This window comes from Sebastes fasciatus, chromosome 4, assembly GCF_043250625.1.
Source record: "Sebastes fasciatus isolate fSebFas1 chromosome 4, fSebFas1.pri, whole genome shotgun sequence".
Lineage (NCBI taxonomy): Eukaryota > Metazoa > Chordata > Actinopteri > Perciformes > Sebastidae > Sebastes > Sebastes fasciatus.
The window spans coordinates 31528284-31549537 of record NC_133798.1 but is presented as its reverse complement, the minus strand read 5'-3'; the positions used below and the strand labels follow the sequence as shown (position 1 = coordinate 31549537).

Here is a 21254-nt window from a genome sequence, read left to right as displayed (position 1 = left end):
TGTGATTTGGGATCAACAACTTTTGACATTTGGAGATTTCTGCAAGAATTGCATTTTTCAGTGATTGGATGGCGAGCACTTCTGTTGTGTAAACTGCTCAGAAACCCCCTTATTGTCAATCTAGCTAGGAAAGCCATCCATCATCTGAATGCTCTAGGTCTATAGTTTGTGACTGTAAAGTTTCATGAGGCTGTGATTATCCTAGAGGTCACCACAGGTCATTTTATACAGTGAGGTCAAGTTTCAAAAAATGGTCTCACTACAATGAAATGGCTACTATGGGGACTAACATCATCACACATGAATACAGTTGGTCTCATTGGATCCACAAGAGTCTCAGCTTTACAGTGATACACAAAACTTTTAGTATTAGTAGTGTGATGTGTGGTTTTAGTTTGATGAGGAAGTAAGACAGTAAGTAGAGAAATAAATGAACAAACTCAAAGGAACTGTTTGTTTAAATGCAAATTTATTGATGTTGATTAAAGCGTATACATTTTTTTACAATGTTATTGATGAAAATGAACAAAATTAAGACGTTGATGATGATGATGATGTTGATTCTCTTCCTGAAGTATTCTGCATCATCTCATTCACCTGTTTAAAGAGGGAACATGAAAAGGTTGGGAAATGTCCTTGAGGCAATAATAACAACAATCAATGTTTTCCATGTTTAATGTTTAATAAAGGCCTCTACCAAGCTGAGAAGTTGCTTCATGGTAACAGAAAAATACAAACCATGTACAGTTATTATGCAGTAATAGGTTAGTACATCAACATATGTCAATTTGTTACCATAGAATTAGTAGTATTACCAGTAGTATTATTTTCATGTATTTATTCTGATTCATGATATTTACCGCTTGGACGAGTTTGTTTTTAGACAGTAAAAAAACATACTTACTTTAATTATTTAAGTATATATATATAAAATTCACATTATTCGTAACCTTATTGATTAGCTTACATTGGTAACGTACGTAGTTGGACGTTGGACGGTTTATCTTTTAATAACAACAATAACAACTAAAGTCTGTATCAGGAATGCAGAAAAATGCTTTAACAAAACTTTCAAATAAATAATGAACATATTTTTCTTCATGTTGATTAATAGATAAACATAAAGGAATATATTTTTAATGGTTGGTTGTGGCTGAAAGGATGTGTTGTGATTTTTACCTCTGGACTGTTCAGCAGTTGTACAGCCTGTTCAGCCTGATGATGTCCTTCTGGCTCATCTCGGATGCCACGCCGAACTGAACGCTGGAGTCAGGGATGGCCACCAAGGTGGGCTGGTTGTTCTTAGAGAACGCATACCTGAAACCACAAAATATAAAACAATAAATCACTATCGCCAGAGAGTTTCTGAAAGATTTAAATGAGGAAATAGAATATGGCAAAGCAAAAGGTTACCAGACAACAAGCAAAACAAGAACTGGAAAAACAAAATCATAAAAATATCAAAATACCAGGATGTTAAGAGAACTAGACTTTCTGTCTAAATATGCTCATTATTTTCAAACTAAGACTAATTATTGTTTATCAAATTGTATTTATTTATTTGTTATAAACAATGTGTTATAAACAGCCGCTTGTTTTCAGTCTGAATCTCAACGATGGCAGCCACAGTCGTAACGGAGTTGTTTGTGTTTGACCTACTTGCTGTAATGCATAACAGAGCCGTAGTCGTAGGTGGTTCCCTGGTTCAGAGTGCTGATTTTGTCAAAGTTGTGCTCCTTTCCTGAGGATTTGAGAAGAAAACAGAATTATCATGACATCCGGCGGTATCTGTATTCTGTCAATCTATAGCTGTGGTTACATATATTGTTGTTAAAGGAATAGTTTGACATTTGGGGAAATATGCTCATTGCTTTCTTGAGAGTTTTAACACAGACTGTATATAAGAAGTGGACGTAGTCACCGTGACGTCACCCATTGATTTGTGGACTACGGTTTTGAAGCCTTGAGTTCGGCATTTTGAATTTTGGCTGTTGTCATGTTGTTCTTTTTGCAACCAGGAGTAACACGAGGGGGTGGAGAGCGATAAAACGCCTTCAGTTCCCCGTCATAAAGGGCTGTCTGACGGCGAGGTAAAGCAGCTGTGGACGGGGGCAGCAGTAAAACGTATTTTAGCCACATAAAAAAAAATCAATATTAGTTTAAGTGTATGTTATATTTAGAATATTTTCACCACGTTACCTCGCCATCAGACAGCCCTTTCTGACGGGGAACTGAAGCCGTTATATCGCTCTCTTCAAAGCCGCCAGACTCCATTCACAAAAACAGTCATTTTACCTCGCATAACACAGGAGTTGCTGGTCTATCGCTGCATCGATCAGGTAGTTTGTTTGTGTTATTGTGTGACTTTCAGATCTCAGCTAACGTGGCGTCCACAGCAGTACGTTGCTTAGCTTCCGTGCCGGTACTCCTGTCTGCTTCTCCAAACTGGGAGCACGCCGACCGCCATCTAAGTTACTGTATGTAACGTTAATACACTGACTATAAGGATGAACATATACTGTACATGTAGCAGCGTCAGGTCACCTGGGAAAACGTGATTAGAAGTTCTTGGGAAAAAAGCATTTTGACGCTAAAACATATGTACTTTGACCAATATTTGAATGTTCGTATTTGAATATATAAGGAACACCGCTGGGAAGCTACAGAATGATATAAAAACCTAAAAAAACTAAATGAATAAGGGACCCGTCCTTTAATAAAAAGTGACTTCGTCCTACAACATCCATTAAATAAAGTGCAAACCTGAGATGACGTTCCCCAGCACAATCCGGATGTACTGGTCGCGGTCAGAGCGTTTCTGCTCGTGGTGGAAGCCCAGCGCGTGGAGCACCTCATGCTGGACGGTGTCGTAGTAAACGCAGCCTGGCTGGCTTAGGGACAGATTCTGCCCATTGCTGCGACGGCCGATGTAGGAGTAGCACCTGTAACGGTTCAGGACAGATCTCAGTTTATTTACTGTTTTATTTGTTTTAGCAAAAAGGAAAATAAAATCAAGAGATCAATTAAATAGGAAAAAAAAGCTACTGTTCCTTAAAGGCAATACACAACTCATTTGCAACAGAAAGTACATTTTACAGGAAACATAATTCAGACTGGATTACGTTTTCTATCAACATAATGAGGAAATGTTGTTAAAGGTGCTATTGATAGCATTGAGCCACATTCTCACATTCTCCCTCCCCCGTTCCATTGCATTTACTTCACAACAAGTGTTTTAAACCGAGTGTTTTTTACTCAACATGCTCACCCGTTGAGGGACTGGATGTTCAGGTAGTCTCTCTGGTTGGTGCGTTTGACAAAGCGGAGACAAGAGAAGTCGTGGAAGGAGTTCAGACCGCGCTCGATGATGGACACGCTCCGAGGGGCTGGAAAAGAAAAATCACTTTAAAGCTGACGCTACACAGGACTGACATGCTACTATGATATTAAATATACAATATACTGTATACAACAGTACATTGATAGATTATACAGGAAACACAGGCTTTCAAATATTTTGTGCGATGAATAAATGTTAAATTTAAAGACACCTGATTGGAGATTCCTATCAGTTTCTTCTATCATGGAAGTAGTCATAGTTAGTCATGTTTTCTGATGTTGTTGATGATTTAAGATAAGATAAGATAAGATAAGATAAGATAAGATAGAACTTAATTCATTTTGAGGGAAATTGTTGTGGAATTGCAGTTGCAGTTTGCAGAGTGCAACTATAAAGAATAGAAATATAAAATATCAATAATTAAATATCCAAAAACCAGAAAATCAAAAATATCCACAATGCCAAAAGTATAAGCAGGGTTAATCATATAATTGGTGTAAAGATTAGAGTAATTGGGAATACATTTTGGATTATGAGTTGCTGAGAAACTCGTTGCTGTTCTTTCTCCATCAACTCACAATTATGTCTGTGGATTCACTTCCAATTTGTTTAAAAATAAATCACAGATTAGACCTTTAAGAGCCGAATCACAGCATGAACTATACTCAACAGTAGACGCGGGAGATGACGTAGGCCACGTAGACCTTCCCGTCGGCGGACTTGGGCCACATGCAGCCTCTGGACGTGCAGGGGTCAGCGTTTCTCTCAGCCTCAGAATCATACGCCACATCGTCCTCTACGTACGGCTCGTCAGGAGAACGCACTGCAGCAAACAAGGAGATCAATATTTAAGAACATTTTTCACTAATGCTTCCATCAATAAGATCTGATTTGTGGTTTGTTTGGTCGCAGGATTAAGAAACCCTGAGGTCATGTCCTCTGTACTTTAAATAAGACAATTATGGTGGATATTTTATAGCATTTTTAGACTCAACATAGTCCAATTAGACAACTTCTAGACCAACAAATAAAAAAACTATTTCATGTCATTTTTCCCACCAGATTTTTATTACTGAAAGGAGAATTTAGACCTTCATGTTGGAATAAAAGTGTGGAACAAGTAACTAAACAAATAAATAAATATAAATATAGATAGATAGATAGATAGATAGATAGATAGATAGATAGATAGATAGATAGATAGATAGATAGATAGGAGGAAGAGGAACCTGAGCTTAAACTAAAAACTAAACGTTATAAAAGATCCTCACCAACATCCCTGTTGGCTCTCTCAATCCGCTCCGAAGTACTCAAAGCCTTAGCGACCTGTGGGAGATTTATTCAGATTTTAGTTTATTAAATTAGTTATTATTATACGGTACATTTTATTATAAGTTTATAACACTGATATACATATTTTATTCGGATCAAAAGACAGCAAACTTACAGAATCAGGAGTTTCCCAGAAATTATATAGCAAGAAAAAAAGGGAGACAGAAAAACAGATTTAGAGTCAAGTTCTGTACTTCAGTACAATTTTGAGGTACTTGTACTTGACTTAAAGGAGACGTATCATGAAAAACTCCATTTCTCAGTGCTTGTGCACATACATTTGTGTATCTGGAGTGCCTACCAACCCACAAACTGGTGCATCTATCTATGTAATGTTTCTAGATGTTTTAAAGTAATTTCTAAAATGTTTACAAATCATTTAGGAATCATAAACAAATACTTAATATAGTATATAAAATGTTATAATGTGTGCAACAATCAACTGTTAATAGATAGTGTACTGATGTAATCAGCTATAATACAATATATAATTTATAAACTAATTATTTCACATTACACAACTAATGATAAATTAACAATAATTAAAGCATTACTAATAATTAGTGAACATTATTTACATAGGGAGGTTTTCACTGTTTGTAACTATTAACTAAGTTTAATTAACAATCAATTTACTATTTATTAATGATGTTATTATAAAGTTTTACCGCAAAACTGTATATAAAGTAGTTAACAGTAGCTCCACCTGGAGCAGCTACAACAGCAACATGCTGCTCTAACATTGATGTTAATGTCTGTTAAATACTTGACAAATCTCCCTTTAAGGTACATTTTGAACAGATAAAAAATGTGTGATTAAATATTTTAATCATTCATGTATGATACTTTTACTTTTAAAAGATCTCAATACTTCTTCCACCACTGAAAAAATACTGTAGATGTCGAACATTTGGAACAAAACTCACCTCCTCCTCAGCCCAAGCTGAAACAGCCACCAGGACCACAAGGCCCAGAATGCACTTCACTTTCATGTCAACAAACAACCTGCAGCAAGACACAAACAAATAACCCACCACTTAATCTTCCTGTAATAACAAATCTGATTTATGTCATTTAAAACAGTGTTGATGAGAATGTGTAAAGGATACTTACTGCTGTCTCTGCGTGGAGAGAAAGACAGCGAGCGAGTGGTGCAACGTCACATTATAAAGCATCAACTACACCGGAAAAACAACCTTTTAAGGACATTTAGGGCAGAGAGGGAAGAAACAGAGTGGAAACAGAGTTTAGTGCCTGATAAGAATATTTCACCTTGATGCCACATTGCGTATTCCCATAATAAGTTTTAATCTTGTTTGATTTGGACCGGATACTCGGCCTCAACACTGAGCATGTTGTTCACATTTCACTGAAGCAGGGGATTTATTATATAATTTAATTAAATTCAATTTAATTTTACATTTGCACACATCACTGTTCCTGTTCTTTTACACACTGTACATGAGACTAAATGCCTCTAGATTGCTTATTTTATTGTCTTTTTTTATTTGCTTCTGATCTATGATGTTGTGTTTCTTTATCATATATTATTTGTTTGTTTTGTTTCACTGCTATTTGGGGTAGTTTCTTCTTTCATTTGTAAACTAACACTAAAACAGAATATATATGTCAGTCACGTTTTCTGATGTTGATGATTTAAGATAAGATATAACTTAATTTATCTCGAGGGAAATTGTTGCAGTACAAAGTAGGACAGTGTGCAAATATAAAGAAAAGAAATATAAAAATATTAATAAACAGATATCCAAAAAAGACTACATCCAAAATATATACAATGCTAAAAATATAAGCAAAGTTAACGGTGACCTTGGTTCATATAATTGGTGTAAACATTAGAGGAAATGGGAATACATTTTGTACACGTACATGAGCCTAAATATTTTTTTTGTATATTTGCGATTGAGTTATGATGTTTTGTTTCACAGCTATTTTGGGTAGAGTTAGGATAATGATTTGTTAAGAGTAGGCACAATAAACTCATGCTTCAGCCTGAGAATATTACATTTGATTTTGTTTTATTTTGAATGACTTTTGAATGTTTCACTTGTCACATACATGTACGCCTATCAACAGTTATGTACAACACACACACACACACACACACACACACAGATAGACAGACACACACACACACACACACACACACACACACACACACACAGATAGACAGACACATGCATATAAACAGGCAGTCTGTTTTTATAAGTTCATACACATATTAGTTCAGCTGTTTTAATCTAAAATCAAACCTAACCAGAGACAAGGACTACTCTGTAAAGTAAACTAACAAATACATTTCCTGAGGGATAAAAGTGATCGCTAAACAACGCTACCAAGTTACGCTAAATTTGGGCCATTTTCAAAGGGGTCCCTTGACCTCTGACCTCAAGATATGTGAATGAAAATGGGTTCTATGGGTACCCACGAGTCTCCCCTTTACAGACATGCTCACTTTATGATAATCACATCAAGTCAGCACACTGACACACTGACAGCTGTTGTTGCCTGTTGGGCTGCAGTTTGCCATGTTATGATTTGAGCATATTCTTTATGCTAAATCATTGTTTTGTGTTCTTAATTGATTTCCAATAATAAATATATACATACATTTGCATAAAGCAGCATATTTGCCCACTCCCATGTTGATAAGAGTATTAAATACTTGACAAATCTCCCTTTAAGGTACATTTTAAACAGATAAGAAATGCGCGATTAATTTGCAATTAATTGCGATTAAATATAACAACAGCCCTATTAATATATAATATATATAATATATACAAATTAATATATACAAATTCTGCTGCTTTTACGCACATCTTCCTTTTAAGCAGGAACATTTGGTAAGTATAAACTACAAACAAGGCTTCAGTGAACATGTTTGAAGGTTTATTGTGGACATCATGTCTTAGATTGTGTTAAAACGTGCTGGTTTGATCTCTGAACTGGCACCATGTTTTCATCTCCTCACCTGTTGGAAAAAAAGGAAACATGTTAAAGGCGACAAACACACATTTTCTTTATGGGTCACCCCAAACCTTAAATTAGATTTATACAGGAAACACTTACAACGTTTATACAAACCCAGCGGTGGTTCTCTTACTGTTTAACATTTGTACAGCTTGTTCAGTCTGCTGATGTCATTCTTGCTCATCTGTTTGCCCGTGCCGAATTCAACGTTGGCGTTGGGGATGGGAACCATGGTGGGCTTATTGTTCGCGGAGAAGGCATACCTGGAATTATTAAGAGTTTAATTATTTTTAGTTTTGTACATATAAATTATATTAAAAAAATGGAAATTATTGGTATTATTGTATAAAGGGTCGGTTCACTCAAGTTAAAGAAATGAAAGTTGTGTGGATGGTCTGACTGCAATGTTATAATGTAGTTATTAATTTGTTGTTGTGTGAATGAGAAAAAGGGTCCAGGAATTAGGGACTGTACGAAAATTATCTTTTGAATTGTTTTTTGAGAGCTGTGCACTTTTAAATCATCTTATTGAGTCATTGTTATCTTTTTCCCTGTCAGGGTTTATTTCACAACAATGACTTTATCCCTTACATATTGCGTTTTTATATTTCTAAGTCAAGGGGAGGGTCCAAAGAAAATGTTGACAAGCCAGTATCTTCACGTTAGCTTTAAAACTGAGCCCGCTACAACCTAAAAATCGCAAGTTGCATTAATACTTTAAATAAATTAGTGGCGTTAAAATGAATTTGCAATAATGCGTTATTATCGCGTTAACTTAGACAGCCCTACTTATAACCTGTTTTGCTGTCTTTGGTTCGGCCTCCATCGAAGTCTGTTTGCACTGATACGCTTTCATTTTTCTGGCGCCCTGCTCTCCTTAACGCCATTCGAAAGAAAACTCTGTCTAGAGGTGGTGGGTACTATATACAATACATATAGTTTTAGGGTGAACTATTCCTAAATGAACAAATAATAATAGAAATCGATCATTGTTTGTCTGAATGAGCAGATGTTAGATGAATGGTAGCCGTGACAACCTGTGGTACTGCATGACAGAGTTGTAGTCGTAGGGGGTGTTCAGGTTCAGAGTGTTGATCTTGTCGAAGGCGTACGCCAAACCTGACAGGAAATAAACCACAACAAGGGTCAGAAAAGACTAAAAAAAATAGTTTTTTGTGATCAACTAATATATTGTTCTTTTGCTTAATACATAAACAAACGAAACACTATCAAAACAACAACAATACAACATGAAACAAAAAGCAAAACCTAGTGGTGACACCCATATTTGATATTAAACTGAATATATTTGGATTTTTGACTGTTGCAATCTGTCTCAATGAGCAGTTTACATCTAAATAAAATTGGGTATCAGTGTAACATTATTATGATAATCTTAATATTAAGGTGCACGGAGGCCAAAGGTCAGACCGGACTGGATGTTCTCCCACAGGATCCGGATGTGCTGGTCCCTGTCGGAGCGGCACTGCTCGTGGTTGAAGCCGAGGGCGTGGAGCAGCTCGTGCTGGACGGTGTTGTGGTAGATGCAGCCCTGACGGTCCAGAGACAGCGTCTGGGAATAACCACGGCGGCCGACGTAGGAGTAACAGCTGCACTCATGCAATTGAATAAAAAATAAAAGTGATCAAAGCAGCATGGCCTCAGTTATTTCTGATATTAAAGGGAGTGTAACAGGGATTGTTTTTTGGTGACTTTTTGGTTTAGAACAGTTAAGGTTTCTTTCCTGACTTCATTTTAGGACTTTAGACCTGTTTGTTACCCTTCTGAGGATTAAAACAACTGCGATTGGGATGCACAGTGTTGTGTGACCAATAATTTGGTCTGGTTTAGAATTCAACCCATCAACAATCAATTTTAAGTATATAAGAGCTTCAATTTCAGGTCCAATATTGCAAGAAAACTATACTAAAACTATATTTTAAATTCTTGATGAGATACAAAAATTTTCAAAGATCCCAAATATGTCTGAACGTGGAGGACAAGTGTATAAAATAATGCAGAAAAAATCCAGAATTTGACATAAAAAAGCATGCTGTGATATGAGATAAAGCTGTGTTTATGGGACATAAAGACACCTTTAAATCCCACATTTTTATCCTTGATAGCTGATATAAATTGACAACAATCATCTGAGTTAATAAGCTTCATGCAGTTTACACACACACACAGGTTAGTTACCCATTGTTGGACATGATGCTCAGGTAGTCTCTCTGGTTGCTGCGTTTGACGAAGCGAATGCAGGAGACGTCGTGGAAGGACAGCAGCCCACGCTCGATGATGGAGCGCTCACGAGAAGCTGAGAGGGCACAAGAGAAGACTTTCATATACACAGTAGCAAGAAGCCTTTCATATACACAGTACCAGGGTCTGAAATGAACTTTTTTCACTACCTTCCACATTTTCATTCATTCATTTCATTTCAAAATTGATTTCGAACATGTAGAATACAAAAAATAAAATAAAAATAAAGAAAAAGAATGATCATACCAACAAGTGGACAATCAGAAACAAGTAGTATTTACATACAATGAAAAGCATAAGAAAATAAATTGTCAACACTTGATGCCTTGATTTACATATTCGAAAAGAAGTGAGTAGATGTATAAACTTATTTAATCCCTTCTCCATAAGTCAATTATTAACTATTAACCAGCTTCCTTATTGAGCCATACATATACTCTAATTAAATTTTCCAAAATTTGTCTAACTACAATTATTATTATTTATAATTATTCCAACTATAATTATTACCTTTAATCTGTGTCATACAGAAATATAAATTAATTACTGATATAATTATCCTTATCAAAATATATATTTGTTATCAATTCAGAATACCAATTCATTACTTATAATATAACTTAATCACAATAACAATTCATTACTTACATATTTATCTTAATCATATTGACTATTTGTTATCTTTTCTTATATGCGCAAATTATTATTTATAATATACAATTTATAATATACAATATGCACATGCAATACAACCTGTCACTGTGGCAGGTAAGTATTTTTTTTTTGTCTGCCACTCAGAAATTTCATCTGCCACTTTTGAAATCTCTGCACTAAATGAAGAATAACATTTTAGATCTGATGTAATTCCATGTTTGATATATTTTACATGAAAAACATTATATACATGGTAAATTACCGAATTCAAATTACACTGTAGCTTTCGGGGGAGCCCTGTTTTTGGGGTGTGGGAGGGTACTGTAGCCTACACAGTACTGTTCTGGACTTTGTTATTGTCATCTGTACTTACAGTAATGTGTGGCGATGACATAAGGCACGTAGACCTTTCCATCGTTGGATTTTCCCCACATGCAGCCGCTGGACGTGCAGGGATCAGCGTTTCTCTCATTTTCATTGTCATAGGCAATGTCGTCCATGACGAAGGGCTCTTCCTCTGTATGCACTGTAGGAGGAGGACATCAAAGGATCAATCAGTGATTTGGAGCATATAAATTAGTTTAATTTGACCCTTAAACGCATATCAATGTATCACTGGTAAGTTTGACTCACAGATTTAGCATTTAAACTGTTTCTTATCTGAGGCCAACATCAGTAATGTTCGTTAACGCTGGGGTTGTTGAAGACAAAGTGATCTCTATGTTCAATATTATCCACATACTGGAATCATGACTATACTGATGATTTTATTCTTACAATCTGACTCTACGGAGCTAATTTACTTCGAGGGTTGTGCTGTAGAATTATTCTGTCCAAGGAGTATGAATGTACTCAAGTTTCAAGAAAATCTATCCATTAAATTATGACATATTTTGTGTGTAAATTTGACATTTTGGCCTGAAGGTGGTGCTAGAAGAAGGCGGTCCATGGAGTGTCCATAGAGGAGCAAGTTCAGCATGAATATCCACAGCGAACTTCATGCTGGTCTGCTCATTGTATTGGATTCTTAGACCACTGGTTCCCAACCTTTTACTGGTTTATGACCTTTTATAGACAAGAAATGCCGACCTATGATCTGTCTGAGCAGTTTTACCAGAGTGATGCTCCCTCCTCTGATTGAGTTGTTTTTATTGTCCTGAAAATGGTCTTGTATTGTGATTAATGTTTGTATAGCAGTAATATGTTTCCTTCTTCTTTCCTGTCTTGTTAATCACCTCTTGACCCCTCAGATTTATCTTTGACCCGTTAGCAGTTTCTGACCCGCACTGGTGTAGTGGTTCCAAACCGTTTTCCTTTAGGGACCCCTTTTCCTATCATTGAGTAAACTGATGACCTCTGACTATGTGACATATTTGATGGATATTTCATATTATATTCAATGCATAACAATAACAGTACAGAACAACTGATAAATTGTACAATTAACCCAAATAGTGAACGCAATAACTGCAGGAAGTTTGCGTAACACCTGTGAATATTGCATCAGAGAGGAGTTATTTTTAGTAACCTTTAATACAATTCTCTGTATTATGTATGTGTTTTGAATTTCTAAGTTATTCATACTTAATAGGCTTCTTTTTTGTCAGTGTTTTCTTGTCCGTGACACTTGGCCATTGTTCTATTAGCTCTTCGGTTGTTTTAACTTTTCTAATGCAGGATGAGGCTGTTTAATAGAGAGGGATGGCTCTGTGAATATAGCGTGTGTTCAGGTCTTAACCGTTATCGCCCTCATCCTGTTTATATCTTAAATAGTAATACAAATTGAGAAAAAAAAAAAAATTCATTTATTTTTCTTCACATAAATTAATGAAATGCTGAGATATAGGCCAACTGTATACTACTTTTTTTCTTTTACCCCTTAAAATCAAGAAGGCCTCGCAACCCCCCCATTATGCTTTGGTGACCCCTAGTTGGGGTCAGGACCCCCATGTTGGGAACCAATGCACTACACCACACTTAAGTTTCAGGGTTTGCCAAAATCATTATGAACCATCCTGTGGGAACCAAGATTTATGTGAGTAAAAGGAAAACCTGTTTTAGCATGCATGCCTGCCTGCTTTAACAGGTTAAAACAGGCAGGTGATTTACTCGTCCGGACTGTGAAGTGTTTTAAATAGTAAGGTTTGGGAAGCAGTGAGAATACGACTGGATAAACGAGACTTGGATTATACTGCACAAGTTGTATGAGAGTTTGTAAATGGCTGTTTTGATATAGTTTTACTGTTGTTAAACGCGGCCAAGAGAAAAACAAAAGTCTTCTTCAAGTAATTAATATACAAATGGCCATTTTTGGGGGTGAAGCATTCCTTTAAGTACAGTACTTGAATAAATGCACTTAATATATTCCACCACTGGTGTTTTTTTAATATCTATGTACTGTTGCATGTTTCAATTAACGCCTAATAACACAGAACAATGTTGTCTTATTAGTGCATATTTCTATTAACACTAATATTCCCCATATCAGTGCTTTCCATTTCTTATACTAAGTGTTTCTGTGTCGCATGTAGACAATGTAGTATAATAAAGTCCTGTATGATGTGTTTTTTACATTGATATTCTCTTTTATTATCACTCCGCATGCTTATAAATGGTTTCAATATCTTTTGTCATCTTATATTCTTTAATTTAGGATGGCTGTGCAACATCTGTCCAGGGATTTTGGCACATTTAGAAATGTTTATTAATGCACACTGTGCCTGTGAAATAATAAATAAATAAAAATATATTTGCATGTTGTCTTACCGACATCCTTGTTGGCCCTCAACAGGAGCTCAGAGACAGACAGATCCTGGAGAGGATGGGAGATGACATCACTCATTAGTACAACAAGTTAAATGTATATGAAGTACACAACGCTGTTCAAATCTGCTGCCACAAAGCTTGATTCTGACTCCTCTATATGTGCTTTTAGCTTGTAGAAAGTCCTCTTAAGAATTAGATGTTGTTTAGTTTAGTGCACAGAGAACAAAACGCTGTCCAATGGTTCAACCAGACTGACAACTGAAACAATGTCAAGTTCACAATACTGCAGCCTAGAACAAGCTGGATTTAACAGCTTCACAATAGAAACAGAAGGTTAGTCGAGGGTTAACTCTACTGGAATATCAGCTGAACACACTAAACCGCTTCAATCTAACCACTGAGTAGACTGAAGAGGGATTAACTTAGTTTTTCTCATTCACTTTGGCTCAATTCTTGAATGAGAATAGTTTTTTTGTCAAAACAGTAAGTTTTTCGTAAGTAACAATTAATTTGTTGCTCACAACAGATTGGCATTTCTCATTCATTCAAGCAAATTGCACGTGTTTTGACACCTGTGCAAAAGAGTCAGTACAATAACCACTTGCATGTGGCTCGCTGATCAAAACTGATGAGTTGATTCTCAGTCAAAGTTGTCGTCCTCTTCACAACTTCTAAACATTCTTTCATTGTTTGAGCCGTCACATGAAGAATGATCCATTTAATTGTCAAAATCTGTCAGACATGCATGTTTATTCCATAAATATCTATGACGTGGTGTTACGTACCGTGAGGAGGTACAATTTGTTTGCTCGTTTTTGGCTGTTCACTGTATATGACTTCAATCAAAGGTGACTTTTCTGTTTACATACATGTAACACATTGCTACACAAATAAATGTACTGCATACATACATACAAATGTGCATATCCCTTTTCTTTGTAGCTACAGTAGGCCTATTGACTTTCAGTAAACTTGTACTCACTGTGTTGAAATTGGAATCTAAAAAGCTCACAACAGCATTCAGGTAGACAAAACTGACATTGTGGTGTAGTACAGTAAGCAGGCAGTGTCACCAGGCCGTGGTGAAAAAACATCTCTACATTTTGACCAGGACGGCTCACACCATGACAAACAACTTTTCATTTTGGTGGCACAATTTACTGACACAATAACTAGGTTTTAAAGCATGAATGAAGTGTTTTGGGTGAGTTACTACCTTTTGCAAACATGCAGTAGAGTTGTGATGACCCATGAAACAGTTGTGACGATTACACTTATACAGTTTAAAGAGTGTTAAGACCGTTGTGGTTCAATAATGATCAAGGGTCGCTGACGCTTTTCTGGACTGGAAAACTAATTCAACATTCATGTCATCTTCATGTTGAATCTTGTAATCTATATCTTTACCCACAGATATTAAAAGTATCCTCACCTTCTCTTCAGCCCAGGAGCAGTCAGAGACCAGGAGGAGGACGAGGAGACTGAGGGTGCACTTGAAGGGAGCCATGTTACCTGCCTGCAGGTGTACAGTGTTAACAGCTGGATCCTGCTGCTGTTTAAAGCCTTCAGTATATCTGCTAACTCCTGAAAAAAACAAAAAACACACACAGCTTTGCTTAGTGATAAGATGCACATTGCCTTGAAAACACGCTGCCGTTTCCCACCCTAACTAAGCTAAAAAAAATCTGCTTGTGGTAGCAAAAAATGTTCCTAAAAAAACTTAATGTGACCTTGTGAGACTGTCGGCCCCGAGGACACCTGCTTCATGTTTATGGATCCTGGGCTTCCTGTTGCTCTAATAAACCTTTGAGAAATTGTTTGAAATATATAGTTTCTAAATTATATATTGTATCATAGCTATTAAGATATGTTAATAATTACATTCTAATCTCTTTAGTAAACTATTAACAGTTTTATGTTGCACACATTATAAAATTTTATATACTATATTAAGCTTTTAATGATTACATAGATAGATATTTGTAACACTTTGTTAATGGTTAATAAGTTGTTTGTAAACCGTCTATAAACATTATTTGGATGCTATTATAAAGTTGCAACTGATGACTATTCTTTAATGGTTAATAAATACTTTGTAAAGCCTCTATAAACATTATTTAGACAGATAGTTAATACTTTGTCAATGAACAAGAGAACAAAACAAAAAAAAAAAAAAAAATAATAATAATAATAATAATAATAGCAAAGTAAAAAATAATAACAAAAAAATAATTTAAAAAAATTAGAAAAATAATAATAGCAAAAAATAATAATAATAATAAAAAATAATAACAGCAAAGTAAAAAATAATAATAACAAAAATGATAATAATAATAACAAAAATGATAATAATAATAATAATAATAATAATAATAATAATAATAATAATAATAATAATAGCAAAAAAATAATAATAATAATAATAGCAAAGTAAAAAATGATAATAGCAAAAAAAACAAAAAAAAACAAAAAAATAATAGCAAAGTATTTCTGGTCAATCGTCCAAAGTATTTATTAACCATTTAAGAATAGTCATCAGTTGCAACTGTATAATAATCATCCAAATAATGTTCATAGACGGTTTACAAACACTTTATTAACCATTAACAAAGTGTTACAAATATCTATCTATGTAATGTTAAAGATGTTTTACAAATCATTTGGTAATCATTAAAAACTTAATATAGTATATAAAATGTTATAATGTGTGCAACAATAAACTGTTAATAGTTTGCTAAAGTAATCACAATGTAATTGTTAACATCTCTTAATAGCTATGATACAATACATAATTTATAAACCTTAATTTCATATTATACAAACTAATGATAATGCCCTAACCCATGTCATAGTAGCTTGTAGTGAAGGAGGCTAAATAACGCTCAAACTTACGTAAACTTTTGGTGAGGAAAAACTGGCATAGCGATTTTCAAAGGGGTCCTTTGACCTCTGACCTCTAGATATGTGAATGAAAATGGGTTCTATGGGTACCCACGAGTCTCCCCTTTACAGACATGCCCACTTTATGATAATCACATGCAGTTTGGGGCAAGTCATAGTCAATTCAGCACACTGACACACTGACAGCTGTTGTTGCCTGTAAGGCTGCAGTTTGCCATGTTATGATTTGAGCATATTTTGTATGCTAAATGCAGTACCTGTGAGGGTTTCTGGACAATATTTGTCATTGTTTTGTGTTGTTAATTAATTTCTAATAATAAATATATACATACATTTACATAAAGTAGCATATTTGTCCACTCCCATGTTGATAAGAGTATTAAATACTTGACAAATCTCTCTTTAAAGTACATTTTGAACAGATAAAAAATGTTTGATTATTTTGCTATATATAGACAATCATGCGATTAATCGCGATTAATTGTTTTAATAAATTGACAGCTCTCCTATTAACTTAAATGCAAATCCCACCTTTCAAACCTAGAATATACAAAAATACCAATACAGTATATTTGGATGTTTGAGACAATTTTTAAGGGAAGCTTTTCCTGCTTCTGCTAAATAAAAAAGCATAAATACAATGAAACATTTACCCGCTGTGTTCTCTTTGGTATGGAGAGGCATTGACATCACATTTGTTTAAAATTCGGTTTATTAAATGTAGTATGGCTTTTGGAAAAATAGAGCAAAGGAAGAAGAAGTTTCAGTGCAGCAAGATATTCATCTATATATATAAATGAGACAACTACATCTGTCTACATCTGAGAGTATTTTGCAGGGACTACTTTATGCTTCAAAGACGACACACTCTCTTGCATTTCAAAATAAAGCAAAGGGAACAAATAAGTAATCACTTTTTAGGTTGTTTTGTGACCGTTCACACCCTGTTAGACCTCTTTCAGAAGAAGGCCATAAGGACGGATGGCCCTTTGGACCATCTTCTGCTCTTCATCCTGTGATGTTCCTTTAGGTATGCGAACCAGCCAGTACTTCTGGTTGTTGTGTCTCTCCCGGTACTCGGGGTTGATACGATTCTGCAGCATCACTTGGTACTTCTTGCCGTTCTTCTTGCAGGTGAATGTTTTGGCGTAATAGATCGCCTCAGACAAGTATGGAGTAGAATAAATCCCCCTGCCATAAACGTCACCAGGGCCAGGCTGTTAAAAGAAGTAAGAATTAGAATTGTTAATGTTAGTCGTACATTGTCTTTCAATTTTAAATTCAAGTTTAAGGCGTTCCGCGTTGGCTTCACTTTTCAGTGCCGGAGGTTGCCCACTGGGTGTAACTCAGTAATGCAGTTGTGAAGGTGTTACATTCTACTGCATATAACATTTACCACTGGTAATAACTGATACATAACAAAACCATCAAACCTTGTAGTATCCTTCGATGATGCCTTCAGCACCTTCCTTTGACGTCCCATGGTAGGACACAGGCCACTCCCCTGGCACTGACTGCGTGCTACGGTATCGGGTTCCCAGCCAGGCATTGTTTTCATAATCATCCAGGACCTGAGACAAAATATTTACATCAGAACATCAGAAGTTTCTGTTAGTCTCTCTTTTATTGTCATTTTGAAGAGGAAGCAGTGAGGTTAATCGTTACGAAGGTGTGCAGTCGACCATATGTGGGTGTAATGTCCACAATTTTAACAATGAAAATAAACAAAAAAAAAATTTAAACTGACCCTTGATATCCTCAACAATGGGTGACAGCAGGAGAAATGTGTTAGAGAAAAATTTATTATGCACAACTTTAAAGTTGCACTAACCAACATTTCAAATAAATGTCTCAAATGACTTCATGTGAAACGCGGTCGCCCCTCAGCTAGCAAATTAATGTGCATTTCCAGTCACTACTGTTATGTGAATATTAGGAGTTGTTGTATAGAGAGATAAACAGTTGGTGGAGCGTATTCTCCAGTTGGATGCAATTAAAACACTGCAGAAGAAGAAGTCAAACCTCAAATGCTGGAAAACCTGATAGAAATATGACATTTATGTTTGTGCATGTATTAATTTAAGGTCTCCTTATCGTTCCACACAGATCTGATGTTTTCATCTGCCGCCAGCATGAGTCAATATCGCATGCTTCATGTAGGTCATGAAATTCTGAGATTTAAAAGTCAAATAAAACAAAAGCATATTTACCCTGAGGGCAAAACGCTGCCAACCATACGGGCGTTCGTACACCTCTCCACCTCTGTGGTAAGTCTCGACAGCAGTCAGATTGGTGAAGTCATAGTCGAATCTTTGGTCAAAGAATTCAGCCTCATTAATGAAGCACGGTGGATTTCGTGTTCCAGATTCCTCCTGGTAGGTAATACCACCTAACTGATCCTGGCCTTGCAGGGCACATTGGAGGCGGCAGAAGTTGGATCTTGACACCTGGCTGTAATGTACAGTAAGATTGTTCACAACACATTCTGCAAATAAAAAAATTTATTTACATGCTCTCTGATGACTGTTGTAGATTAAAATGTTTTAAGCCGCAGTGTGTACCATTTTCAGAAATATCTTCTCAGTATATACTGTATGGTAACAAAAAAACAACATTTCCAATAATTACCTGGTTTCATCTGCACCCAAGACTGCATGGATGAAATTCTTGCTGAACAGCTGCGGCTGCTGTGTTGCTCCTGCAGATCTGCAGCTTACATCAGATTGAACAGTCACATCGGCATTGCAGACTGTGCACAAAGCTTCGAATAAGATGTCTCTATCAATCATCTTTACAATTAATTATTGTATTAAGAAAGTAATAAACTGTCTTCGTTGAAAGGACTTTGGTTTCTTAAGTCCTGTTGTCTTGCTGGGTGCAATGTGGAAATGCAATAAACTGACTGAGGAACTAAAGCTCATATTTATAAGGAAACACCTCCGCACATCTGCAATAAAAACAGTACAAACAGGTTAAGAGTTCTTAGCAATTGCTGCATACCACGCCTTTGTCAACGTCAGATGGTACCGGTTCCTTCCTGGCACCTTCCTGGCACGTCTGCAGCTATGATTCCAGAGTATTTCAGGGAGGGAGCACACCTTGATTATCATCTCTTTTTTGCTTCATACTGTTTCCTCATACCGTCTTTCAGGGAGAGAACATACCTTGATCATTTTCTCTTTTCTGCTTCATACTGTTTCCTCATACCGTCTTTCAGGGAGAGAACATACCTTGATTATTATCTCTTTTCTGCTTCATACTGTTTCCTCATATCATCTTCCACTGAACTTTAGAAGTCATATGTACATAAAATGAGTACTGTGGATTTTGTCTCCCATCATTCACCTTGAAATCATTATAGAAAGGGATCTCTTCACAGCCAGTATGGAGTGGAGGAATTATTACAGTGACTTTCGATGTACATTTGGGCATGTGTATAAGATATACTTTAAAATATGTGCAACAGCAGCAGTTACTATGAAATCTTGAACTGCTGCTTTGGGTGTGATGAATCACATGTGATACCTGTCAGGTTGATTTTTCTTTAGTTTCACACAGTTGCTGGCATCCAAGCCAACTGATCGCTGTGGATGTGCATCATTTAAGAGTAGATTGTGTTTCCTTTTATAGCAAAGAAGGGCAACATGGTACAGTGGCAACAATCCTTTTGGGTTATACTTCATCTTAGACGCTGAATAAATGGATTTTCAAGAACTTGCGTCAGATCACATAACCCAAAATTTAAAAGCTGCTACCAGCAGCTCCCACAGGGGTTTGGAAAAGTCGAGATTTCCCCAGATGAGACTCTATGCCATAGACTGTATATAAGAAGTGGACGTAGTCACAGTGATGTCACCCATTGGTTTGTGCACTGCCGTTTTGAAGCCTTGAGTTCAACATTTTGGCCGTCGCCATCTTGTTTTTTTGCAACCAGAAGTGACACGAGAGGGTGGAGCTAAGTACAACCGAACGCTGAATAAGACGTTCATAGGCGACCAAAATGTTAGAATTTACTTTCATGAACTGAAAACACACTGTGAAAGGGTTAAAGTTGTAAGACAAAAACACGGACAACGCCGTGGTAGTGACCTGTCAATCACAAGGTAGCCACGCCCTAAAGCCTCCCCTGCTTTATGGTCTATTTGACTCTAAATGGGACCATATTTTACTAAAGGAACATCATGCTGTATTGAAGAAGACTTGAAACTAGAGATTGAGACCACAAACTCATGTTTATAATGTTTACTGAGGTAATAAATCAAGTGAGAAGTAGACTCATTATCTCATAGACTTCTATACAATCAGACTTCTTTTTGCCCCCAGAGGAGTTGCCCCCTGCTGGCTATTAGAAAGAATGCAAGTTTAAGACACTTCTGCATTGGCTTCATTTCTCAGACCCGAAGGTAGCCCACTGGTCCATGCCCAAAAGATGCGCAGTTTATTTGGCTCTACATAGTGTGAGCAAGCATTTTCTCTCTCACAAGAGACGACTAAGGTCCAAGAAAAGTCACCTCTGTGATGTACTTTTACAATTCTTCAATCCAAGGCCCAACACCACTGTTATCCATTAGGAGTGATTTTCACTGGTGAGTGAAATTTAATAGTGTTAAAATCAGCTTACTGCAGATTCAAGTGTACGGCGCTAAACTCAGTCATTAAGATACTGTCTTAAATTAAAAGACTCATATATACTTTTTGAGAAAGTTTAAGTTTGGACACCTAGTCCATGAGCCAGGGGGTTGGTCGTGCCACTTTGGAGGGACCAAGTCTCATAGTGATTTTTTTAAAGGTCTATGTCCCTAGTGTTGGAAAATGCCTGATAGAAAGCTACCATTGCTGCAATGCTATGTGCTATCACTCCTTTTTTCATCCCTCCATCATTAAAATGTTTCCATCTTTTTTCGCCATTTTCCACATAGATCCAGTATAAAAGAGGGTAACCAACACACAATATCATGAAGTCATATATCATTGTAAAGCTTAGACTATAATCTATCCCTCAGTCACA

At 36.2% G+C, this 21254-nt stretch overlaps 3 protein-coding genes across 4 annotated transcripts; all 3 read right to left on the bottom strand.

Annotated features, from left to right (window-relative positions):
* Window positions 1-450: 450 nt before the first annotated feature.
* LOC141766641 (hatching enzyme 1.2-like) lies at window positions 451-5862 on the bottom strand. The gene is made up of 9 exons (XM_074633625.1): window positions 5786-5862; window positions 5599-5677; window positions 4612-4657; window positions 4011-4163; window positions 3269-3386; window positions 2764-2942; window positions 1660-1741; window positions 1180-1317; window positions 451-597 (listed from the first exon to the last, which is right to left on the bottom strand). The coding sequence occupies exons 1-8, from the start codon at window positions 5845-5847 to the stop codon at window positions 1191-1193; spliced, it is 846 nt and encodes a 281-aa protein (XP_074489726.1). The 5' UTR covers window positions 5848-5862; the 3' UTR covers window positions 451-597; window positions 1180-1190.
* A 1703-nt stretch (window positions 5863-7565) lies between these two features.
* Window positions 7566-14930, bottom strand: LOC141766646 (high choriolytic enzyme 1-like). 2 transcript variants are annotated; one of them, XM_074633633.1, is made up of 8 exons: window positions 14778-14930; window positions 13346-13391; window positions 10953-11105; window positions 9863-9980; window positions 9095-9273; window positions 8701-8782; window positions 7763-7926; window positions 7566-7664 (listed from the first exon to the last, which is right to left on the bottom strand). In XM_074633633.1, exons 1-7 carry the CDS (start codon window positions 14850-14852, stop codon window positions 7800-7802), a joined length of 780 nt encoding a protein of 259 aa, XP_074489734.1. In that variant the 5' UTR covers window positions 14853-14930; the 3' UTR covers window positions 7566-7664; window positions 7763-7799. The 2 variants fall into 2 exon arrangements, with proteins under 2 accessions (XP_074489734.1, XP_074489733.1); XM_074633632.1 differs by having other exon boundaries at window positions 7797-7926.
* Window positions 14931-16940: 2010 nt separating this feature from the next.
* Window positions 16941-19195, bottom strand: LOC141766642 (uncharacterized). The gene is made up of 4 exons (XM_074633628.1): window positions 18875-19195; window positions 18457-18697; window positions 17680-17817; window positions 16941-17463 (listed from the first exon to the last, which is right to left on the bottom strand). The coding sequence occupies exons 1-4, from the start codon at window positions 19033-19035 to the stop codon at window positions 17194-17196; spliced, it is 810 nt and encodes a 269-aa protein (XP_074489729.1). The 5' UTR covers window positions 19036-19195; the 3' UTR covers window positions 16941-17193.
* Between the last annotated feature and the right edge of the window lie 2059 nt (window positions 19196-21254).